The sequence below is a fragment of the Mesoplodon mirus genome, assembly GCF_964341445.2.
Source record: "Mesoplodon mirus genome assembly, chromosome: 10".
Classification (NCBI taxonomy): domain Eukaryota; kingdom Metazoa; phylum Chordata; class Mammalia; order Artiodactyla; family Ziphiidae; genus Mesoplodon; species Mesoplodon mirus.
In genome coordinates this window covers 10433581-10460181 of record NC_138986.1, presented here as the reverse complement: position 1 = coordinate 10460181, position 26601 = coordinate 10433581, and the positions used below count along the sequence as shown (strand labels likewise).

General features: G+C 38.9%; 1 protein-coding gene across 7 annotated transcripts in view; it reads left to right on the top strand.

Annotated features, from left to right (window-relative positions):
* ARID1B (AT-rich interaction domain 1B) overlaps positions 1–26601 on the top strand; it is a 416950-nt gene that overhangs the window by 121125 nt on the left and 269224 nt on the right. For all 7 annotated transcript variants that reach the window (XM_082633300.1, XM_082633303.1, XM_082633305.1 and 4 more), the window contains exon 3: positions 5666–5794. In XM_082633300.1, coding sequence (XP_082489426.1) covers positions 5666–5794 — 129 coding nt within the window. The remainder of the gene's footprint in view (positions 1–5665; positions 5795–26601) is intronic.

Genomic DNA, 26601 nt, shown 5'->3' with positions numbered 1-26601 from the left:
TGAAATGCTCAGACCTTAAGTGTACAGTTCGATGAGTTTTGACAAATAAGGTACACCTATGAACCAACCATCCTTCCCAGTTAAGACACAGAATATTTTCATCACCCCAGAAGTTTCCTCACCCCTCTTTCTCGCCAGCTCCCATATCCCACAAGCACTATTTTGATTACTATCACTATAAGTTAGTTTTGCCTGTTTTTGAACTTCATATAAACAGATTATACAGTGTGTTGAATGTGTGTTGTATTCATTTAATATAGTTCTAGAGGGAAGTGTAGATACCAAACCAAACTGTTCTTCTTAGAACAAAAGGATCTGAAGCTGATACGAAAATTATATGCTAGAGTAAGAACAACAGGTCTTTCAAAAGAAGGAAGTTGGACCCTTACCTTACACTATGTGCAAAAATTAACTAAAAATGGGTCAGACCTAAAAACCTAAGAGCTAAAGCTGTAAAGCTCTTAGAAGAAAACCTAGGGGAAAGCTTCATGACATTAAGTTCGGCAGTGATTTATTGGACATGGAAACCAAATGTGCAGACAACAAAAGAAAAGATAGATAAATTGGAGTATATCAAAATTTAAAACTTTTGTGCATCAAAGGACACTATCATGAGAACAAAGGCCACCCACAAAAGAGGAGAAAATACTTGCAAATCATATATCATATAAGGGATTAATACACAGAATATATAAAGCATTCCTACAACTCAACAACAAAAACCTAACAACCCAATCAAAAAATAGGCAAAAGACTTTAATACATTTTTCCAAGTAAGATAAACAAATAAGCATGCAAAAGATGCTCAACATCACTAATCATTAGGGAAATGAAAATCAAACCCATAATGAGTGTGATACCGCTTCACACCCATTAGGATGGCTATTACAAAAACAAACAGAAAATAGCAGGTGTTGTCAAGGATGTGGAGAAATTGGAACCCTTGTGCACAGCTGGCAGGAATTAAACAATGGTATTGCTGCTGTGAAAAACAGTATGGCGGTTTCTCAAAAAATTAAACATAGAACCACCTTATGCTCCAACAGTTCCACTTATGGGCTGGGTATATTTCCAAAAGAAGTGAAAGAAACGGCTTGAACAGATATTTGTATGCCTATTTTCGTAGCAGTATTATTCACAATAACCAAAAGGTAGAAACAACCCACCCATTGCCCACGATGGGACAAAATACTGTATATACTTAAAATGGAAATATTTTTAGCCTTAGAAAGGAATGAAATTCTGATTCATGCTGTAACATGGATGAACCTTGAAGGCATTAGGCTAAGTGAAATAAGCCCGACCCAAAAGGAATAACCAAATTCATGGAGACAGAAAGCAGAATAGTCGTTCCCAGGAGCTGTGGTGGGGGATAGGAAAAGGGAGTTACTATTTAATGGAAATAGAATTTCATTTTGGGATGGTGAGGTTCTGAAGATGGATAGTTGTGATGGTCGCACAACAATGTGAATCTGCTTAATGCCACTAAACTGTACACTTTATGGTTAGAATTCCACATATGACTATAGCAAAATCTATTTTTCCCATTTACTTACTGTGTTGGAATTAGATTGCTTCCTCTTGCTGGCTCTTGTAAATAGTATTGGATGGAATATCCTTCCTGGGACACATGTGAGTGTTTCATGGGTATGTATTTACAAGGGGAATTGCTGGGTCATAGGGCAGTGCACCTTGAAACTTAGTGGAGAAACTGCTTTCTCAAACTTCTTTAGGTAGGAAAAGGATGAGAATATAAACCTGACCATTTCTTCAGTTTTGAAGTATGAGCAAAGAGTTCAAGGTAAAGTAAAATGAAAAATGGAGCCTGGAATTCTGCACATTTAACATGACACAGAGATTTGAAAGTTAATACTCATGTCCTTTATCAGAGTAGTTTCGTAAAATAAATACTTGAAGTAAATGAATCATTTTTAGCTATACTTTCCCTCTCCAATAATGTTTGAAAGCATTCACATTTCTTTGAAAATTGGAATAAAACATTTTGTTACTGTGTGTGCTCATGTTCCACTTGAAGATCCTCTTTATTTAGAAATGAGAGAAAATTTTGTTTTTCTTATTTTTAAATAACAAATAGAAAATCCCTGATCTTAGGCACTTTCTGGAGGTTTCCATTTGGTTTAGTTTAGTGATGAATGTCCAGCGCATTTGCTGGGCAGTAATGACCTCGAGGGTTAGCCGGTAATAGCCAAGGGTACTCTGCTGCTGTCAATGTGAGGTTTGGGGTTTTTGGCTATTGGATGAAGCTGAATCAAAGACTTGGATGGTATAAGTCATTTCAGTTTTATAATGTGTTCCATCATTAAACTTTTATATAATAATAACGATTTAATAATCCATTGAACAACCTTCATTATTCATCCAACAGACATTTCAGTGGCAGGCCCTCTTCCAGGAGGCATGCCATGGGTGTAGGAGCATGTAGTCTAGTGATGAGGACAAACAGTAAACACGTGAACACATCATTAAAGGGTTAACTGACTAAATCTAAGAATCTCCCCTGTGGTAAAATCAAATCAGAAATGGCACGAGAATGATGGTGGCTTAGGCCGGTTAGGGAAGGGGTGGTATCTGAGACAGAAGTGCTTTGTATCCTCAACTCTCAGCACTTGGTTCCTGAAACTCAGTAACTCTTGGTTAAATTTCATCAGTTTGGTAACTGTTGAACTGTTGAACAGTTGAATTCAACAGTTTGGTAATCTTATTTACCCTGAATATGGCTGAATATGGTTAAGAACTAAGAGATAAACAAAAAGACCCTTAGTAGCCAAAATTGATTTCACAAAACTTGAGACGATAAAAGCTCATATGCTTCCCTCATGGCTTAGTCCTTTGGGTCTTCATAACAGTGTAGTGGGTTTCTCAGTCCTCAGCAGATGCTGTTAAAGATGGAGGTCCGAGTGAGGAGTGGTGGCTGAAGGCCTTGATGGCAGGTGAGAAGCCGGCAGCGCGAGACCACAGTTTCTCTGGGGTTTGTGCAGACAACTTCCCGCAGTAGGCTCTGGGGCATTCCATGTATTATGGCTCCACCCTTCCATTTATGTTTCTTAATAATGATTGTTTGGTTTAAGATGTCAGAAAATCATATAATAGAACTTTGAAAGCCCTACATCTAAATTGATTAAAGCAAAAACATTATTGACCATTAAAGAACTGACATTAGTTCCTGACAGCTGAGGTGTATTATATTTAGAAATTGCTTCTTAAAGATAACACTTAGTTAATAATTAATATTTTAGAAGTAGCACTACAACTTAGTTTAATAAGTAAGAATTATTGTGTCGAATTCCTGATAGGATTATAATATTGCTGGTTATAATATTAATAGGAATTAATAGAGCAGGTAGCCCCATTTTTCAGATGGAGATGTAAGGCATATCATTATGTGATTGATCATATTCACACAACGGAGGTAGAGGAGGGCTTGGATTTAGGTTTCATACATTTCTAGTACAGAGATTCTTTAGGTAGACTAGAACTTAGTAACCTCTGTTTTGTCATGGCGCCCACGTAAGGACAATAGACCAAATGCAGTGGATTGGCTCTGGGCCCTATCAGTTATCCCAGGGTCTCAGAAGGTTAGTTAGCCAGTTAGTTAGTACCAAATAATTAGACCATGTATTTAAAAGGGTAGCAAGTAGGTTTTTAATTGTGGAAGACAGTGATGAAATCTCCCAAGCAGATGTTTTTGATGGTTCCCCTTCTGACGTTTGCTCTGGTTGCAGATTGTTGCTATGGATCCATTGAAGATTTGCTTACACTCCCACCCATCCTACCTGCCTCCCCTGCATCCGGCTTGCTTCCCCACTTTTCGGAGTTGGAATAGATAGTAAAAGAATCTAGTAAGTTCATGGCTTCTCTAGTGTTAGGAGACTCCTGCAATATGTCCTCTTGTTGTCTTGCTTAGAAAATAGAACCCCCCCACACACACTTCCATATTGTGTGTAAGGGTTTCTGTAAACCAGAAAGTCAACATATTAAAGTGCAATTCACAGGGGAGTTGCTGGCTGTGTTGACTGAGCTTTACAGTCATTTTAACACTGGCAAAGTGTTATCCTAACTGCTTCAAATCAAACTGCAAAGATGCTTGTGTGAAATGCAGTATTAGATATCAAATCAAACATATGGGTGTTGAACGGAAGGGTATGTGTTGTGGTAGTATATGGTATTCTAGCATGTGGAGTTGTATTTTATGGAAATTCTTTGGCTTGGCTTATGTCAGGGACATACATTCATTATGAGATATCAAGCTGTAAAATAAATAAAAGCAAAGAATTCAACTGTGCTGTTGAATGGTTTTCAATACAAACTTGTCTGTTCTACTAACTTGGGGTCTGCGAAATGAGAGGCATTTGTAAGCCATTGTGGCCAAATGTTTTGTCAGCATTCCTAGCAGCTTGAAAATAATCTAGATCGGGTCAAAAGGGGTGTGAACTTTAGCTTTCTGCATGTTTTCCCTTTTACTTCATTGAATATGTTGCCAATTACTGTGCTAATTGGTCTTAGAGGCAGAGTGTTTAATATTTTCCTCCTCCCTCTCTTCTTTTCCTCATTCAGTATTCTGTAGTCAATTTGTTTTTTAAGTGTATATCTGGGACTGATGACTGAATTCTTTCTTAAGTATGTGTGCTTATGGGGATCATGTTCTTGGAGTTCTCAAATGGACCATATTGTGGTATTAACAGTGACTTCACCATTCTCATTCCAGGAGTGCTTTTTGCCATCCTGATATCTTGTTTTTCTTTTCCTCTCCCGTTCTTTCTCTCAATTAGGGAAAAAAAAAAATGTCAATAGATTTCTTATTTGAAAGAACGTCAGAAAATATCATCAGTGGTGTATTTACTGAATGAGGAAGGACTTTTGTTTGAACAATGATTTCAAAATTTTTTAGGCTCGTGTAAATTAGAAATGGAGAAGGCTGATTTTAGGTCATTTTGTCTGTAACTCGGGTATTTGCAGCACAGTACACTTTGCTTTATATCAGTAACCATTTTATCAACTAGGAAAATACTGTCCTTGTATAGCTATGAATATCTTTCCATCAAGAACTCATATTGATAGTTATATTGTTTGATATATATAGTATTGTTTTCTAAATGGGTTTCATTTTATTATAAAACAGTGTTGTTTCTTTTTAGCCAAAATAGTATCAGGTAATGGAATTGCTGCTGTAACTGGTATCTGCTAAAATGTAATTGAGGCATTCTGACCTTAGTTGAAACAAACATGTCCCCAAACCACAAGCATCCTACACAGTATTAGTGAGCTTGGACTGCAGTTCATTTTCATCTGAGTGTTGCATGAGAATGGATTAGCATAACGCTGCTTTGACTTTCTAGCAGAAACAATTTTTTGACGTCCGTATCAGGAACTCCCCCTGACCCCACCACTGGATTTTTGTGAAATTATCAATTTTTGATGTCTGATGATTTAACTCTGCTTCAAAAAATACTTTGTGTTTTGTCTTCATTGATAGTATGTGAATAGAAGGCAGTATGCCCATTTATCTAATGGAGGGAATATTAAAAATACCAAATTCAATTGCTTAGCAAAGAACCCACTTCCTGTTGCTGAATTGAAACCATATTTGATTTCGCTGAATGGCACGTCTTGACTTTCTCACTTGCCCTGCTTGACTTCGTGACAGGTGCCGCCTCAGTATGGCCAGCCAGGTGTGAGCGGTTACTGCCAGCAGGGCCAGCAGCCTTACTACAGCCAGCAGCCGCAGGCGCAGTATCTGCCGTCCCAGCCCCAGCAGAGGTACCAGCCGCAGCAGGTGAGCACAGTCCTGGTCCCCAGGCCTCTGTTCTGAGATGTCTTCCTGGCCCATTGAAAACATTTCTGTTCTCAGCGGGAAAAATTGAAGTTTTGAGAAAATGCCGAACTATAACCTAAACTGTTTGTTTACGAATGGATGTTTGAGATTGAAGGGTGGGAAGAATGACTGGTTTAATAGCTTCTTCCATTACTGGTTAGTGACAGCAGAAAATGTCAGTCATTTCACGTTCTTTGTCATTTGTGTTCTGGATCTTTCCAGAAAGTACTCTGTCACTCCGTTGAGGCTTATTCAGGAAAATGGTTTTGTCGATCATTTAATCTTTCTAGTTGGCACGTACATGGTGTTTTTGTATTAAGCCGTCTTTTGATTTGTTTTTGTTTTAACGGTGAGTGCTGCTGGGTCAAAACATTGTTGCCTTTGGCAGTGTTATTCTTCCTAAACTAGCTTATAGACAGATAATCACTTCAATTACAATATATTAAAATACTAAAGGGAATCATGTACTTTTTTAAGTATGTTAAACACTTTCTAGTTTAAATTAGCCTCATTAAATACTCTTTTAGGTTATTGGGCTATGTATTTCAGCTTACATGATTTGTAGAAAAATAGTACATATGCATTTGGTACAGTGATTCAGTTTCATCTTGTTTAAGAGATTGTCGCTGAGTGATATTAAAAGGTATCATGAGCTCAGGACCTGTACTCTGAATTCACATAGAGCTTTCATAGCACTTTCAGTCATAAGCATCAAAATGTAACTTTGCATTTTATATTTTCCTCTCTTCTTTCGTTTTTGTGGGTTGGGGGTGGTGAAGAGAGGGGAAGACGGTGACATTGACTATTCAGTTTTTAAAGTGCTACTTATACAGCTTGGAGAGATTGTTGATGCTAAGCAAAATATATAAATATATGAAGCTTAATTTTAATAGATTCAGCTGATTTCTTAAGTATTTTCTTGGGTTCTTTGGAGTCTTTTCCCATGTGACTTTTATTTGAGTTCCAAAAAGAGTTTATGACTTCAAAGAAAACATGTTAAAACAACAGCTGAGATTGAAGATCTGTAGAATCTTGATTTTTTTTTTTTTTTTTTTTGCGGTATGCGGGCCTCTCACTGTTGTGGCCTCTCCCGTTGCGGAGCACAGGCTCCGGATGCGCAGGCCCAGCGGCCATGGCTCACGGGCCCAGCCGCTCCGCGGCATATGGGATCCTCCCAGACCGGGGCACGAACCCGTATCCCCTGCATCGGCAGGCAGACTCTCAACCACTGCGCCACCAGGGAGGCCCAGAATCTTGATTTTTGCATATATGTTTTCAAAATTTTGGTATCATATAAAGCAATTTATAGAGGTAGGAATGTACATTGTTTCAGTTATTTAGTCTGGTCTTTTATTAAAATGTGGGAAAATTAAATAACCTTTCAATACCGTTTCTTTTTAAGTGAGAGAGACTGGTATCTGGGTTTATGATATATAAAGTTACAGGCTTTTTCATGGGCTTTCAGAGCCTTATTGAACTTCTCTGTAGACAGAATGTTTTGTCATGTCATCAGAGTTTAAGAAGGACTCAGTAGAGAGATTATATTACTCATTTTCCTTCAGTGAGCTAAAATGAATCTCTGATTGTAAAACCAATTTGATTAAGGATTCTGAGTGCCTGTCATTTCCTTCAAGACCAAGTTCAAAATTTACTTCCTTTATGAAGCATTCACTGATGACTTCTTCCACATGGCAATTAGTTATTTAATATCCTTCATATTTAAATATTTAAAGCATACTACAGGTAAAATCTTATTTTAATGAATACTATTTTAATGTGCTTAGTTTAGGTCTATTTTATGCTTTGAACGATACTGCTATTATTTTATTGACTTGAATACAGTAAGTTATATGTCAGGAAATACTATATAAAAATGATTCCTTAATGTAAATACTGTCATTTTTTTTGTATATTCTGAGGGAAAACAAATATTTCTCAAAGTATATTGGAAATTTTTTCTTGTTTTCATGCTCCCTAACTATAGAATGTTTAAATATCTTTTAAGTTTAAGTTTCAGTAAACTCTTCTGGGTCAAAGAAGTGGAAATCAGAGACATTTAGGTAGCCTAAGACATTTAGGTAGCCTAATCAAAGGGTCTGGTTTGACAGGAACAGTTTTACTTTTTAGGGAATTTGATGTTCAGATAGATTTGGAAAGTTTATCTAGGAAATGAGATCTAGCATTTTAGATATAGTTAGCACCTCCAAAACCAGAATAATCCCCCCAAATCTGTCCCAAAACAAAGTAAAAATAACCACTAGAATATTTTCAAAATCAAACCAAATTTTAATAAGCATTTATAATACTGAATTCACATACATTTAAAAAACAAAGGAGCTCAACTGTATTTAATAGAAGAAGCCAGTGTTTCGTAACAGACAGAACATTCCTTCCTGTAGATTTTCCTTTCGTTCCCAGATATAGCATACACAGTCTGTTGATTTTTGTATTAGGAGATAATCAGCAAGTATGACTTTGTGTCTTTTGTTAATGTGGTTGATACAAAAGGTAATTTTAGGTTTCTATTAAAATACCTCACTTTGTGTCTTTAACATTTTTTAATGTGTAATGTTTTGGATAATCAATACATTCATGTGGTTCAAAAATTAACAAGTACAAGGAAAGGATACGGATTCCAGTCTCCGCCATAGTTCCTCTTGCCTAGCTCACCACCCTCCTCACCCTTTGCTATATAACCACTTCATTAGTTTATTGTATGTTTCTTTATATAAAGAAGCAAAATACCATACTTTAATTGTTAGCTCTATTTTTACACAAATGTTGGTACACTGTAAAATACTGTAAACAGTCTTGTGTTCTTTGTCATTCCCCCTTCCCTACCCACTTAAATATATTTTCTGTGGTTCTTTCCAAAGGAGTACATAAAGCAAGGCTCCATGCTTTTTTATAGCTTCATTCCATTTTATGGACATATCATAATGTATTTAACCAGTTCTCTTTTGATGGGCATTTAGATTATTTTTAGTTATTTGAAATTCAAACAATACTGCCGTGATGCTCTGTATATATGTCATTTCATAAATGTCCAAGTGTATCTGTAGGGTAAATTCCTGGCTGTGTCAGTGGGCATGTGCAGTTGTAATTCTGGTAAATATCGCTGGATTGTTCCTCTTAGGGGTTGTGCCAGTTTATACTCCCACCATCGATGTGTGAGAGTACCTACCATGTGCCAGTAGCATGGTTTTAAGAAGCTTCTGGATTTTTACCAATCTGATAATGTAGTTTTAATTTACATTTTTCTTGTTATGAGTGATTTTGAACATCTTATATATTTAAAAATGTTTACATTTCCTTTTTTCCTGGACTGTCAGTTCATATCGTTTTATCTTGAATTTTTCTATTCAGTTTGTCTCTTAAAAATTGATTTATATAATAAAAACTAGGTATATTAGGGAGACTAAGCCTCTGTCCATGATATGAATTACTCACTTCCCCATTTGTCTTTTGACATTAATTGTGGTACCTTTTTTTTATCATTCAGAAGGGCTTTTTGAATTAAAAAAAAAAAGTCTATGTAGTCAGAATTAGCAGTCTTTTCTTTTATGATATCTGGATTTTATTTTTAGTGAGTTTATGAACCTTCCATACTCTGAAGTTACAAAGGAACTGTCCCCTGTTACCTTGTAGTATTTTCATAGAGTAATTTCTACGTTTCACTTATCCTAATCTAAGGAGAGAGGTATGATCCAACATAATTTTTTTTTCTCTAGATGACCACTTGGTTAAGTAACTTTTCTTGTACTAGGTCTCGCCAGAGAACTAGCCTGTTGGTTAGGATAAAGATATTTTATTTTAAGGAATTGGCTCAGACAGTTATGGAAGCTGGAAAGTCCAAAATCTGGTGTGGACCAGCAGGCTGAGACCCAGGAGAGCTGATGGTGAAGATGAAGCCTGAAGGCAGTCTGCTGGAGAACTCCCTCTTGCTTAGGGGGCTGGTCTTTTTGTTCTATTTAGGCCTTCAACTGATTGGATGAGGCCCACCCACATTATGGAGGGTAATCTACTTTACTCAAGGTCACTGATTTAAATGTTAATTTCATCCCCAAATACTCTCCCCCCGACACATAAAATTAACCATTACTGTTATCTTTCCTTTTAAACTTTTAAAATTTTCCTTTAGGTACAGTGTTTGAGGTTATTCTGGGACTTTTATTCTTTTCCATTGGTCCTTCTTTTAGTGTGCCAGTACTGTACTGTTTTTATCATTTTTTAATATCTGGTAGGGTTAATACATCTTCATTACTCTTTTCAGAGCTCTCTTGGCAATTTGTGTTTGCTTATTTTTCATATAAACTTTTCATTTCTTACCATGCTTTTTCCTAAGAATTTTGTCTTTGTTGTTATTATAACAGGATTTTTTTTTCATTGTACCTTTTTTGTTTTATGTGAAATAGGTGATACTTATAAAATAATAAGAGTTTAAAAAACAAAAGGACCGGGCCTCCCTGGTGGCGCAGTGGTTGAGAGTCCGCCTGCCGATGCAGGGGATACGGGTTCGTGCCCCGGTCTGGGAGGATCCCATATGCCGCGGAGCGGCTGGGCCCGTGAGCCATGGCCGCTGGGCCTGCGCGTCCGGAGCCTGTGCTCCGCAACGGGGGAGGCCACAACAGTGAGAGGCCCGCATACCGCAAAAAAAAAAAAAAAAAAAAAAAAAAAAAGGACCTCATTTGAACAATTAGCAACACACTTGTAATAAAGCGAGCTGGGTTTACTTGGCTTGGGTTACTACGGGCCAGGGAGAACACGCCCCTGCGGAGCCTCATGGAAGGTGTGGAGTTGGGAGGTTTATAGTGTTGGGGTGTGTGTTGGAAGGTTCTAAGAGGTATTAGGGGAGTGAGGGTCCGTCTGGACTGGCTGCTTCAAAAAAGCTGTGAGCATTTGATGATTAGGTGTCTTAATTTTGAGCCGTGAGGCCGAACTTCAGTGTGTCCGGGCTTTGTCATTGGTGAAGAAGCAATAGTCACTTAGAGAAAGACAGTGTTCGTGAGAAGAGGCACATGTTCAGTCATTTTTGTTGTCAGAAAGCGGCCTTGTCCAAATCCGCTGTCAGCACTGCTTGTCTGCTACGGGTGATGCTCTGGTCTGCTTGTGCTCAGGGCTGATTTTCCTTTTCTTCTCACATTCCTACCCCAGTGTCCCTCCTCTTCCTGAATGACTCCTCTCTCCATTTCTTCATTTGTTTAGATAGTTGTAAATTTCTTTTATAATCTTCTTCAAAAAGAACTGCTGTACTGTTTGGTTAGAATTATTCCTATATACCTTATATTTTTGTTGGTATTGTAAACATAGATTTTATATTTTTATTATATTACATTTTCTCATTGTTTCAGGTATATACAAATATAATGAACTTGGTATATTAAATTTTATTGTACATTGACCCTTTTAAGTTCTCGTGAATTCTACTAACTCTAATCATTTATAGATTCTCTTAGGTTTTCCAAATTTTATTTTTTAATTGCTTAAAAAAACCCACTCCCATCTCCCCTTCTTTTGTCCTTCCTCAGACAGCTCCTTCAATGCATTATTTGAAAGGACTGTCTGCTTTTGTATTATCTCTGATTTAAAAGAAGGCTTTCAGCATTTCATCATTAGATATAATGTTTACTCTTTTTTTCTTTTCTTTTCTTTGTAGCTGCCCATTGTTGGATAAGGAAGTTCCCTTCTTTTTCTAGGTTGCTAAGAATTTATCATGAATGGATGCTGAATTTTATCTTATGTGTTTTTTTGTGTGTCTTTTGGGATGATCACTTTGTTTTTCCTCTTATAATCTGTTATTGGGGTATATTACATTTTTTTTAAGTATTATGCCAAACATGCATTCTAGAATAAACCTAGCCTCGTGACATATTCTCTTTTTGCACATCACTGGATTCAGTCTGCTGACTTTTATTTAGGTTTCTTGAATCACTGTTCATAAAAGGGATTGGACTGTAATTATCCTCATGAGGTTTGATATCTGTATTATGAAGTTTTGCAGAATGCGTTAAGACACTAGTCCCACCCCCCCACCCACACTTTTTTTTATTTTTGGCCACACTGCTTTGTGACTTGCGGGATCTCAGTTCCCCTACCAGGGATTGAACCCAGGCCACGGCAGTGAAAGCCCAGAATCCTAACCACTAGGCCACCAGGGAACTCCCATAATAGTCCCTTTCTAAACTTACTGGAAGACTTTAAAGTCTGGAATGACCTGCTTTTGGAGTGTTTGGTAGAAGCATCTGTAAAGTCATAAAGGGTTGTGTAGCCCTTGATGTTATAGCTTTTGTCCCATTCCTGATTTTTGATCTTATTTCTTTTGTGAATATAGGCATATCAAGTTATCGAATTCTTCTTGAGTCAGCTTTTTACTTATATATATATATTCCTATATACGTATCCATTTCATCAAGGTTTTCAAGTTTATTAACCTGAAGTTCATAATAGTCTTTATTTCTTTAATTTTTATAACATCCAGAGTTAAGCATTTTAATTAATAATGTTATTCCTTCTTTTATTAATCTTGATTAATCTTGCCAGTGGTTTGTCTTTCCGAAACAAGTTTGGTCACTGTCCTCGTTATTACATGTTCTTTTTTATAAGTTTAATTAAATTCTGTTCTTACTTTGATTATATCTTGCTTTTTGTCTGATAAAGCCAAATAAATATGACTAAAAAATTTCCTCCTAAGTACTACTTTGGCTAAATCTCTCAAATTTTGACGTGCATTATTTTTGTTCTCTTTTAGTTCTAAGAATTTTCTTACTTCCCTTCATTCATTTTTTTAAAGAGTTTTATTGAGGCTTGGGTTTGTGTCCTGTTCCCTCAGAAGGACTGGTGTATGCTTTTGCCAGTTGCTTGTGGGCACTAGTCATCAGGAATCATATTTCATATTTTAGTTTGTAAAGTTTTATTATTTAGAAAGTTCTTAATAGGCTGACAAACAGGATGATAGAATGAGCATTCACATGCCACCATAAGTTCTTTTCATTTACTAACCTAGCCATTTTCGGATATCCCCAGTTGTCATCAGAATGCCTTATTTATAGTTCATTTGTTTCAAGCAGAATTCAAACAAGGTTACTACATTGATTTGGTCCTTAAGTCTTTTTTTTTTTTTTTTTTTTTTTTTTTTTTTTTTTGTGGTACGTGGGCCTCTCACCGTTGTGGCCTCTCCCGTTGCGGAGCACAGGCTCCGGACGCGCAGGCTCAGCGGCCATGGCTCATTGGCCCAGCCGCTCCGCGGCATGCAGGACCCTCCCGGACTGGGGCACGAACCCGCGTCCCCTGCATCGGCAGGCGGACTCCCAACCACTGCGCCACCAGGGAAGCCCTGGTCCTTAAGTCTTTTTATCTGGAACAGTTCTCTTTTACCCCACCCCCGTTCATGCCTTTGGCATGTTGAAAAAACTGAGTCAGTTGTCCTATGAAATGGCTTTGTCTGATTGTTTTCCCTTGATGTGGCTTAATTTGTTCATCTAGCCCCTCTATTTCCTGTAAATTTCAAGTTAGATCCAAAGGCTTGAAGTTAAACATTTTTGTTTGTGATTGTTTGTAAATCATGTCCCCAACATTTAGGTCACTGCTTCTGTTTAGTGGAGGGGTCTGTGACCCTCCCTTTGAGTGAAGAAGCCTCCAAGTGGTTCCAGCCCCAGGCTGTCTGGTGACTATCAACTGTCTTCCAGCTGAGGCTGTAGAGATTGTGATGAAGATAGGCTTTCTCTTTTGTACTCTGTCCGAATTCCTCACCCACAGAATCTGTGAGCATAATACATGCTGGTGGCTTTAGGCCACTAAGTTTGGGGTGGCTTGTTACACATCATTACTGACTGACATGGTCTGTATACTTCATAGGTGATGAAGTGAGGGTGTTACCTCAGGATGTTAACATCCTAATATTTCGTTGTCCTACAACAAGTGGTATTAAGATTGATCAGTGGGTTCAGGTCATATGGCCTCTGGGACCATTTTAAATGGACTTCTCTTCTTGAGGTTTTACAGAGCACACCATTAAGTGTTAATTTTGACCAGAAACTCTGGTGATCGTTAGCCTGTGGTTGCTAATTCTCAAAGGAGTCATTTCTTAATTCCTCCTACCTCTCAGTATCAAGTTCAAGACAGGTATTTTTCCTTTCTCTTTAGTGAGTTTTCATGCTCTTAAATGATGGATATAGCCCATCTTAGTCCCTAATTTATTTGAGAGGTATTGTCTCATATTTTACTCCCTTTTGGTAGGCCCTAGATTCCTCCTTTCCCCTGTTCCCTGTATAGTCATCAAATGGAAAGTTAAAATCCATAACAGAAGTCAGTTTCTATTGCTCTCTTACTTTCCATGTTCTTGGTTTGCTTTCTGTGTTCTTCGTTTCAGTCACATTCATGCCAAGTTTGTGATCCATTTAAAAAGGCATGTTATCAAGTATTTTAGATATTTCAATTATAGGCACTTAGAGTATCCAATCTGCCATACTCCTGGAACTGGTACCGTCTTCTATTTTCTAGTTGTTTATTTGATATCTTTTATACAGTTTAAAACTATATAAACATGTCATATAATAGATAATTTAGAACATACAGACAGTACATTCCTATTTTATAATGAAACTTTTTTTAAATAAATTCATTTGTTTATATTTTTGGCTGTGTTGGGTCTTCATTGCTGCGTGCGGGCTTTCTCTAATTGCAGCGAGAGGGGGATACTCTTGGTTGCAGTGTGTGGGCTTCTCATTGCAGTGGCTTCTCTTTATTGTGGAGCACGGGCTCTAGGCACGCAGGCCTCAGTAGCTGTGGCACGCGGGCTCAGTAGTTGTGGCTCATGGTCTCTATAACACAGGCTCAGTCGTTGTGGCGCATGGGCTTAGTTGCTCCACGGCATGTGGGCTCTTCCCGGACCAGGACTCGAACCTGTGTCTCCTGCATTGGCAGGTGGATTCTTAACCACTGCACCACCAGGGAAGTCCCTATAATGAAACTTCTCTACTGCCTCCTTTATTCTTTTGCAATAAATTCATAGATAATATGTTACCAACACAAAATTTATAGATACTGTATGTTACTACACAAAATTTTAAACAATTCTTAATAATGCACTAACTGTACATGGAAAAGTGAAAAGAAAGTGGTATATAATAAAATATTGTGTACTTAACTAAATAGATGCTCGAGCATGACTACATTGAAGGTTTTTGAAATGAATGCTCACGTGTATATGTGGGATCGGTGTGGGCCTGACAGCTACACCATGAGGCTGATGCAGGAGTGTGGTATCAGCCTCTCAGATGTCTTAGGCAGGGTTGTCAGTGGAGATGTCATCTTTTAAGATGATGAGCAGCTCTTGGTCAGAGTCCGACCAAAACAAAATATAATCTTCCCTCAGTATACATGGTAGTTTTATTCCTAGAAAATTCAGTATATTAATAAAGTTGTTTTAACAATACTTTGTTCTTATATGCAGAATGGAGTTGGGTTCTAGGCTTAGACAAATAGTTAGCTTTTTGTTTGTTTTTAAATCTAGATGAGTGCTGGGACTTGTGAAATGAATGTGTGATGTGGTATGATGATCTGTTGGATCAATCTCTTATACATTATAGGACAATCTAGCATTCCTACCTTACACCCTTAAATTTCATTGCATTTCCTTATCCTTGTGACAACTAACCGCCCCCTTGAAATCTTATCAATATGAATAACTTAGGCTTCCTTATTTTTTTCTGAAATAAAATTCATACATAATGAGTTACCTATATACAAAGTTTCAAACATCAGTATAATGCCATAAATGTAATGGAAAGGACAAAGTTTATAATAAAATATTGCTCAGATGTGTCTACATTAGAAGACTTGTGAAATAGTCAGAGGCTTGCATCTCTGTGTGTAATAACAATGAACTCCACTGGTACAAATGAGAGTGATAGAGTTATATTGTATGAACAGCTCAAAATTGTGAACAGGGTTTGAATCCATGCGATTTATTACCATATAATAGCAATTATATACAATGAAAATATTGAACATTTTAAATAACACGCTCACAGAATTGTTTAACAGAAAAAGTAAGGTACCCCAAAGTGTGGAGATATTCTAAGTTTGCAAATAAAGTGTACGCACACGCACACACACACAAACACACAGTAAAAATCAGTAAGTAACAGTAGGCCTGGTTTATTCTTCCTGTTGTAGACCAAGAGATTAACTAATACAACAGGGAAATGAACTGTCCGGTCACCAAACATTTTATTTACTCAACATGCTGACATTTCCTTCTTTTAAAAGGTGTTAATTTTAAAATTCTTTTAAAATTAATTCTTGAAAAAAAAAAGCTATTTGAAGAGGTTGCTTCCATTTGGAAGCATTTTTGTATCCTAGCTTACTTGCTCAAACTCCTTCACCTGAGATTTAATAATTCGGTACAGTAGAGAAAACCTCCCTTAAAGCCATAAGTTTTCATTGTTTTATTTTTTGGTTTAAAGTTTCCATTTTGTCATTCTTGGGTCATAAAGGATTATCACATGTAGGTTTGTTTCCTGGTTCACTGTAATGAGACCAAACTCTCATTACCTGCCTCTCTCCTCCTTGCACCTAATAGACTCGTTGTCTTTTTCCTTTTGCCTCTCAACTCCTGTCCTACTTCAGTTCCACTCTCGTGAGATGCTGGAGAAGAGATCGTGTTTCTCTTGTGGCACACGTTTCTCCCAGACCTTCTACCCACTGTTCCTAACGGAAGCAGCTGCTAGGTGTCAAGGGCAGTGTTCCAAGAATCGAGTAACCTGAAGGGAGTTGCCTGGTATGGAAACCAGACTGTCTGTCAATACCCTTTCCTTTGACATTGGTCTTGTGCTGATTCAGCTTCCTTTCCAGGACTGTGACAGTTGGCAGCCTTGCACAACACTGTTTTCATGGCTTTAAACTACACTGTTGTTTCCACAGCTAGAAAAAAATCTTCCTTTCCTTAGAGAAAATTTGTAGGAGGTAACTCCATTCAAGTAAGTCTCAGTTTAAAGAGGATATATCAGGATCTTAAAACAGCAACAGCAACAACAAAACTCTAGTTTAAAGCAGTGAGAGAATTTCAAACTTTTGCCTTTTTAGGTATAGTTTTTTCCCAGCCGATAGAATTACCTCAGATTCTAGAGAGAAATATTGGGTATTATGAATGTATACTTCTCAAGGTACAACTTTTATCTTTTTAATATATTTTTTTAACCTCAGGCTTATTGGAAAAGTTGCAGAAGACAGGAAAAGCAAAACATAAACTGTTTATTGAATCCCTTTGTGCTTGGGAATGTTCTGTATGCTGGGAATCCAGTGATTAATAAGACATTGTGTCTGAAGTGAAGGAATTCCCAGTTGAATAGAAGGGTCAACATGGGCAGATGACAGACAGTACAGTAGGAGAGGTGTGTTTTCGAGCTATGAGTAGATACTAGTAAAAGTGTCCGGAGGAGGTCTTGAAGAGTGAGTAAGAGTTTGCTGGTGAGAGAAAACATGATCTTGGGGTAGGACTAACTCTGTTAGTGAGCACAGAGGTAATGCCCTACCCTGAATGATACTGAACTAGACTCTAAGTTTGGTTCAGCAGTCAAGGTCATTTAGAAGGAACATATTAATTATGCTTGGAACTGGTGAATTTCATTGCTTTTCCTCAATGATTAAGAATGAAGTAAAAGGTTATTTTTCAATAATTTTTTAAAGCAGAAAATAGTTGTAGCTCAGCAGTTCACTTGTAACAGCAGATCGCTCAATAGTTAAGCCAACTGGAAGTCTAAGTCTGTTTACATGTGCGTCGGTAGAAACAAGTGTTTAAATTATATTTTCTAAAATACCAGTTTATTTGGACATCTTTGTGGACAGAATTTTTCAGAAGGAGATGCAGTAAACAAAGTATTTGGAAAATGGGCATCATTTTGAAAAGAAGGTGATAGATAGCATTGGAAATGAGGGTAAAATACTTCAGAATTAATAACTTGCCATTGAAGTCTCTGAAGGAGTTCAGGTGTTATATTATGTGTATTGACGGTGATGCATTGTGGCAGACATTTCTTTATTGTTATTGTTAATTATTTATTCTAATTCTTTGTTTCTTATTATTTATATAACAGAATGTTAATTTATAAACCACTCGTATTCTGCAGCTTTTGGAGGAAATTAGGCGTAGAAGGCCTGTGTTACATTACTGAAGTGCTCATATCATTTGCTTTATAAGATTTTGTTGTCAGAGCAAACACAAGGACATTTATAGTTTGCTGCCATTAATTGCCCAGCATTTAGATATTAACACAGGAGTCTGTTAATTAACTTGATAATAAAAACTTTGGGAATGTCAGTTGATAAAGGTATTATTTGTTTTAAAGGAGATTGCTAGTGAAGCCTGGGGTTTCCTTTGCATTTGACTCTCTTTCCTTCTTGCTGACCAGGCTTGCAGTTGTCTTAGGCTTTGAACCAGGGCTGGGGATTTCCTTTTATGTTTAAAGAGCTTGTGAGCATCTGACGAGAAAACTTTTGAGTTGCTTTCAGGTCGGAGCAAGGCCCACTCCTAGACTGATTTCTGCTTGTTCGCTTGGGTAACCAACCACATAACTGCTTCTACACTTGGGTTGGAGACGCTCCTGGGAGCTCACATGGTGCCCAGGGCCTGCTTGGCAAGGCTCTTGGCTGCGGGGGAGGGTAGGGGTCAGAGGTTAGGAGGACAGGAATGAGAAAGTGGCAACTTTTCCTCTCCTACTTTTTTGTCCCTTGGGAGACAGAGTAGTATACTAAAAATGTAGCACTAATTTTTTTTTTTTTTTGCGGTACGCGGGCCTCTCACTGCTGTGGCCTCTCCCGTTGCGGAGCACAGGCTCCGGACGCGCAGGCTCAGCGGCCATGGCCCACGGGCCCAGCCGCTCCGCGGCACGTGGGATCCTCCCGAACCGGGGCACGAACCCGCGTCCCCTGCATCGGCAGGCGGACTCTCAACCACTGCGCCACCAGGGAAGCCCTAGCACTAACTTTGAATATACTATAGATGTAACTTGCTGCCGTAAAAATTTCAGTTTATGTAGAATGGTCAGTTCTGTGTGTATATTAGTGTGTGTGTTTTGTTTTGGTTCTTGTTATTCCTGAAAGCTTCTTAAATAAGCAAATAGAAAAAACTACTGGAGAATGAAGAAAAACTTTTTGATAATGTTAAAATTTTATATGAATTTTTTTTTAATTGCTATAAAAATCAGGGTGGTCCTATACAACTATGCCTGCCTGGGTCTTTGCTTTTATTTTATTAAAAGTGGAGAAAAGGAAGAGAAAATTCTCACATCTTGCACAGATTGTTTCCAGTAATAAAGCATTTTTGGCCCTCTGATGGAAAACTTTCAATAGTTATTCTTTTTATGTTTTGGATTGTAACTGGGACTCTTAACTGCCTTGGATTATAATTTGATAATGCTATTCACATTCATGTTTAGAATATTTTTAAAATAATTTTCTTCCTTTCAAGTCCCAGAATTAAAGGAAAACAAAGCCAGGAAGTGAGGAATTATATAGCAATAACAATACTTTCAGTACTTAATTTACTTTTGGAAAGGTGATGGAAGCTTCCTCCTGAGAAGAGGAAAGCCCCAGACAGGCCTGGGGTGTGTGTGCAGCCTGGCCCCAGGTTAGGCTGTGCTCCGACCTGTCCTCGTCAGAGCATCAGGCTTTCTTAGAAATGTGCAGAAGATCACATCAGCTGGCTGTGACTGTCTGCTGTGGTGATAGAAGAGGAAAACCTTACATTGTTTAAGATACGTTTTATGAAAAGCTGAAGAAAAATCTCAAACACGAGAGCAGGATTTGGTCTAAAAATCATTTAAGCTCCACACCATTCCCTGTTTCTAACGTAGCTGTAGTACTGGGTGAGCTTTTTTTAAGTTCTTTTCCTCACTTTTTTCTTTCCCCTCTCCCCCATCTCCATCTCCGTCTCCAATAGACATGGAGCCATGGGATTGAACTGGATGCCCGGACACTTGGGTGCACTCAGGACTTGTTCTCTAGCTCTTTATCCTAGTTGCCCAGACTCGGGGAGCAGGTGGAGGAGGAAGCCCCTCCTCTGTAGCTGGGGATATCGTGAGGAACTGGCACTCACACCTGATGTGGTTCTCTTCATACCCCTTCAACTTGCTCTCTTCTCTGACGCCCCATTGGGATTGAGGGATGAAGTTGAGGATAGAATAGGTTATGCAGTTAGAAGCATCATCGAGGCTTATTATATTTATTCATACAATTCTCTTTCTTTGATATTTAAATTCTGACACTAGGGAGATTGAGGAATTTTTATTTTTCCTGGATTGTTTTTTCCTACTCTGAGCTGTCTTCATTTGTCTTTAAATGCTCATTTCAATTTGTTGAAGTGTAGAAAATAAAGTAAAACATAACTTACATATATACCATTAAAATTCTTCCTTCATCAATTTCTTTGATTTTTAAAAATTCTTAGAGTAACAAGCTCTATGTATACGTATTCCAGAAGATGATTATCTGCAGATGTTTGAAACATAGGGTTACTTTTAGAATTGCATTGCTAGTGTGGGCAGTGACCACCTTTTTTCCTGGAAGGATAGCAGAACCAGCTCCAGTTCACTGACTGATTTTCCTTAGAGTGCTAGACTTTGGGGAGAGGAGTGGATGCATGTCTCTTTGCATTAGCCTTGGGAGGTGAAGGAAAGGTAGAGATCAAAGTAGGGTAGGGCAAAGCCACTGGATAAGTATACAGCTGTGGTTTCCTAAAAAGAAAAAAAAGGGATTGTCTGCATCAGAATCACCTGGAGTGTTTGCTCAAGTAAGTTCTCTTACTCCAAAACTGTTTGGGGGGGTGGGGAGTACCTGGGGATCTGCATTTAACTCCAGCAGGCAATTCTGATGCCTTCCAAAGTTTGAGAGCCATGGAGAGCAGAAATACTAACCAGAGCTTTCCAATCTTGTACTCTAGCATGGCGGATGGATGTCACCTCATATATTATGTTAATAGTGACCCTCAGAGGTCATACAGCAAGTTATGCCTGAATGTGGTGGGGCTTGGTTTTGATCCCAACTCTGTTTTATTCCATTTTATTTATTTTTTATTGAAGTATAGTTGAATTACAGTGTGTTAATTACTGCTGTACAGCAAAGTGACTCAGTTATACAAATATATACATTTTTTTTCATATTCTTTTCCATTATGGCTTATCACAGGATGTTGAATATAGTTCCCTAGGGTTTACTGTCTTCTTTATTGTTGTTTACAGTAGAGATGCATTTTGTTTCAGAGATAGGCTGATATTCAGGCCTTAAGGCCACTGATGCGGGCCTTTGCAATTGTTAACCCAGGGTTTTTCCAATTTCAGTGAGCACTAGAATCTCCTGGAAGGCCTGTTAAAACACACATTGTTGAACTGTACACCCAGAGTTTCTGACTCTGTAGTTTGGACTTTGGGCGAGTTTCTCAACCTCTGTGCCTCAGTTTCTTCATCTGAAAATAGTACTTATTTCGTGGAGTTGATGTCGAGACCATAAGTGTTTATTCAGTGAGTAAAGTACTCTCAGGAGTGCCTGGTGAAGAGTAAATGTTACATAATTGTTAGCTGCTGCCGTCGGCAGCATCGTGGTCACAGGATGAAGTCCCAGTGGTTCAGTGAAAATTTTGATTCTTATTCTTAAATGTGGTTTTAGATCATGTAAATCACAATAGCTGACACTTATTGAACATTTAAATGTGTCAAGCACAGTGCTCGTTGCTTAGTCCCTCCTTTAATCATTAATATAACTTTTGGAGATAAGTTCCTGTTATCTTGCTTTTATGGATGAGGAAATTCTTTAAGTGATAAGTTACAGAGCTGGGTTTTCTTTTTGCTCTGTGTATTATTATTATTATTATTAATTACATAACACTATTTTTCCCTATAAAAAGTACAGCTGAACATTTACTGTGGCTCATTTGCTTTGTGAGTTTAATAAAATTAATCTATTAAAAATCTTAATTACTTTAGTCCTTAGCTCTTGAGTATCTTCATATTTTTCTTTAGTATTTTAGGAGAAGTGAAATTTAGGTAACCATGTAGCTTCCCTTCTCACTCTGGACCCCTTGTTAGTTTAGGAAGAAGTTCTTGCAAAAAACAAAATAAAATAAAGGATTTTCTTAAGTCTTCAATGCCAGAGTAGTGGTCTCCAGGGTCCTAACTTGACTAACGTAGGAGAGGCAGCTGCTCTTGCTGGTGGTCCTCTCTCTAATCTCCAGTCCTCTCGTGGTTTCTCTTTACTGCAGGCGTAGGGGCAGCTGCAGCCTCAGGTATACTGGTAAGTCCTGTGTCATGGTGACATTCTTGTTGATGGCAGGCTACAGTGATAGCGAGGGATCTATTATCAATATTAATGAGACTCTGGGCTTCCCTGGTGGCGCAGTGGTTGAGAGTCCGCCTGCCGATGCAGGGGACACGGGTTCATGCCCCGGTCCGGGAAGATCCCACATGCCGCGGAGCGGCTGGGCCCGTGAGCCATGGCCGCTGAGCCTGCGCGTCCGGAGCCTGTGCTCCGCAGCGGGAGAGGCCACAACAGTGAGAGGCCCGCGTACCGAAAAAAAAAAAAAAAAAAAAAAATTAATGAGACTCATCAGAAAGAAAATAACAGAGTAGTTTGGATAAGCCTGTTCTTTTTCTAGAATGTTTTTTTTTTAATGGAAATAATTATTCCTTTCAGTTAATAGAAAATTAACAATATTCTGAATCTAGCCTTTGGACTCATCAGTATATCTAGTGTATTACAGATAATAAGGCTTTAATAGAGGCATAGAGTCTGCCTATGGAATCAGTAGCAGTAAAAAAAACCATATGAGATTTGGTCCTGTGATTTTTTTAATCTAATATAAAAGATTTTTGGAGCAAGGGCGAAGGAAGATGCAGGGGAAAGTATTGATATGGACTTAGAATTAAAGTGACTTACCATTATCCTAAAAGATAGCAGTCGTGATATATGAGAAGCCCCATTCAGCCCCTGCTCTTGAAGTGCCATGTGCCTAAGCTGCAGAGGCACTGGGAGGGAAGGAGGCACTGTACCCTGAGCCTTCTCAGCGCCGCTCGATCTGATATAGTTTCCAGAGCAGGAAACAACTCAGGAAAATTTGTTCAGGGTTGCAGAGGTAGTGAATAGTCCAGAAGTTGGAATTTGAGCTTGGGTTGGTTTGACTCAAGTGTTTGTGGTCTCGGGCGAGATCTGTGGCTGGAAAAGGCATCTTGGAGTCAGTGAAATTGGACACTGGGCCTTTAAGAGGCTGAGCCAAAGTAAGTGTAAGAGTGTCAGATCTAGGCAAGGAGGGCATCTTGATCAGGAGATGAGGCCCCGAAAGGGTCAGAGTAAATACAAGGAGGTTTTACCTGGGGATCTAGGGGAAAATGAAACTGGGAAGGTTAACTTGGTGAAGATTATGGAGGGATTTTTTTTAATGCTCTTAAGGATTTATTTTTATTTATTTATTAATTTAAAAAATTTTGTTTTATTTATTTTTGACTGCGTTGGGTCTTTGTTGCTGCACATGGGCTTTCTCTAGTTGTGGCGAGCAGGGGCTCCTCTTCATTGCGGTGGATGGTCTTCTCATTGTGGTGGCTTCTCTTGTTGCGGAGCACGGGCTCTAGGCGCGCGGGCTTCCGGAGTTGTGGTACACGGGCTCAATAGTTGTGGCTCGTGGGCTCCAGAGCACAGGCTCGGTAGTTGTGGAGCACGAGCTTAGTTGCTGCGCAGCATGTGGGATCTTCCCAGACCAGGGCTCGAACCCGTGTCTCCTGCATTTGGTGCCACCAGTGAAGTCCGATTTTTTGTTTTTCAAAGACAGTTAAGTGTTAGGATTAAATAGTACAGCAAACATGTTAAAGATAAAATGGGGCGAGGTTAAGAAGCTGTGAAAGAGTAAATGGTCAATGCATAGTGGGCTTTCTTGGGAGATTGAGGATTGAAGGCAAGGGACCAATTCAGAAGTTTTGTGGTCTTGCAGGTGTAAGCCAGAGTCAGTACCACAGCCTCAGTCCCAGTTCTGGATTCCTGAATTCGTCTTTCATACCATTAACTCCATTTTACTTTAAATGGACATTTTCAAACAATGAACAGAAGTAGACAAACATATAGCGAGCCCCACACACCCATCACTCAGCCTTCAACGATTATATGGCCACTGTTGTGTGTACACTTGCTCTTCCTTCACCCCCCCAATCCCCGCCCTCAATATCATTTTGAAGTAAATCCCAGCTATTGTATCATTTAATCTGTCAGTATTTCAGTATATAGCTCTAAAATATAAAGGGCTTAAAAAAAGAAACACAAACATTATACAGTTATCACATTTAAAGAATATTTTTTCATACCAATTATCCAATGTTGAAATTTCCAGTAGTTTCATAAATGGATTAAATGTTTCTGTTTAATTTACATTGTGGGGTAGTTTGAGTCAAGGTCCAAACAAAATCCACTCTCATAATTGGATGATACCTTTTCATCTCTATGGTTTTCCTCTTCCTTCATCTCTTCATCTCTCCCTCTTTTCCTCTCTTCCTCTCTCCTTTCCTTTTTGCTGTTACAACTTATTTGTTGAAACTAGGTCATTTTTCTAGTAGAGGTTCCCACAGTTTGAGATTTGCTGACTGATTTGCTATGGTTTAATGTATTCCTCAGCCCTTTTAAATTTCCTATAAATTGGTAGTTAGATATACAGGCTTTATCAAACTCATTATCAGATTTTTTTTTCCTGCAGGAATATCTCATTGCTGTTCTGATCATTAGGAGGTAAAGGATGTCTTGATTTTTCTCATTTTTGATGACACCACCAATGCTCACGATAATCTTTTCCCTCCCTCTTAATTTCCAGGTTTTTTTGTTTGTTTTTTTTACTACATTCTTTTATAGTCATCTTTTTGCCGTAAGACTGCCAGTAACAAACAGCAAAATGTGTTTTGTAGCATATTGCTACCAGGCAGTGTAGCTGTTAACATGATAAATATTCTTGGACATGAGCCCAAGTTTTGTTCAGTTTTATGTTTGTCCTCATACATTTATTTTGTATTGCTGTGTCTAATTCTAACTGTAAGCTCTTGGAAGGCGTTCAGTCAGTAATTCACCAGGCTTTTGAGTACCTGTCGGTGCTCAGCGCTGGGAACCCAAGAGGAAGTAAGAGTCCAGTTCAGGAGATACACAAACAAATAGTTTAAGAATTTATAATGCTGTATTTTAAGAATACATCTGAAGTTGATGTGAGGTAGTTGTTTGGGGGAATGGAGGAGTTAATTTCTAGCAGGATCTTGAAGACAGCGATGCTTCACAGACACAGAAGGAAGGGCACCCACCTGGACTGAGAGAGTTGCACGTGCAGACAGGTGGCCCTGTGGAAGCCTGTGAGCAGTCAAGTGCATGAAGCTGAGGACTTGCGGTGGGCCCGGGGGAAGGCCAAGATGAAGCTGGGGTGGCAGCTGGAGGTTGTTTGATGAGCTTTTCTGTGCCAGAGCAAGGACTGTGGACCTCATTCTGTAGGCACCACGGAGGAGGCCTTTCCAGGCAGTAGCGCAGCATGGCCATTTGTATTTTAGCAAGTCTGCTCTGGTGGCGTGGCGGGCAAGAGGCTGTAGTGTAAAGGAGCTGACAGCTGGAGGGAAGATGAAGGGGATGGACTTGACAGTGATTTTAGGTCTGGTCATGTGTCAGATCTGTATGGATGGTGAGAGAGGTAAGGGGTGTGGAATGGCTCTGAGAAGTCCATGTGGATGGTGATGCCCTTGACCAGGTGGCCCTTGAAGGAAGGGGATCAAATTTGAGGAGGACAGTTAAGAGAGTCATTTCTTGACATACAAGGGACTCCTTGAGTACAAGGGACTCCTTCATAATGCAGTTAAAATATATGGGACTTGAAGTAGAGAGATTCGGGAATCATCACCATCCAGGAGTCTGCGTGGAGTCTTTGGAGGGAAAGAGAGGAACCAGCAGAGGATCCTTCAGCGAACGTAATCTGAGGAGGCAAGATGGGTCTCTTTATCTTGTTTCCCATCAGCCTGTGGACCTTAAACGACCATTTGATGATAATGAGTAGTAGGTAGAGTGGCCTTGTATTCAGATTTGTGGGAGTTTGAAGTTTTGATACTTTTCAATTCATAATATTATAATTGAATGTTTTGGAAGTATCCCACACACAAAATACTTAAGATTCATAGTTTTTGAGAAGGGAATTTAGGAGAATAGGTGGAAGCTAGGATAATACCTTAAAAAGTTAAAAGTACATCAAACCCTTACGATAATGCTTGAAGCTTACAGGTGTCTGTAGAGTACAGCTGGGGTGGAAATGAAGAGTTGTCCGTCCCGTTGAGTTGCTACGTGCACATTGCTTAAGGTTTTGTTTCCTCCTGGTAAAAAACAAGCTGATAGATAATAGGGACCATCTCCTGGGGTTGTTGTAAAGGTGGAGCGTGCACGGCACCTGTCGCGGAGCCCTGCCTGCAGTGTCCGCTGTCCTAGTCAGTGCTCTTCCCATTAGGGCGTTCCTGAGGACGCGGTGGGATGATGGGTCCATTCTCGACGTGGATACTTTATAGGTTTATATTGTTTTCTTTTTGGAAAGGATATCTTAAATTTATGTATCTGCAAACTAAATTAGGTCAGTAGCACGGGAAGTTTCTTGGGCAGAGTGATGAGCCCATGTGACTGGCAGCCCCGTGTGGCCAGCAGGCATCTTCTCTGTGGAGTTGATTGCACTCTCCTCTCCACTACAGTGCCTTACGTGCCAGGACCCGATCTGTTTCCCGTTAGTATTC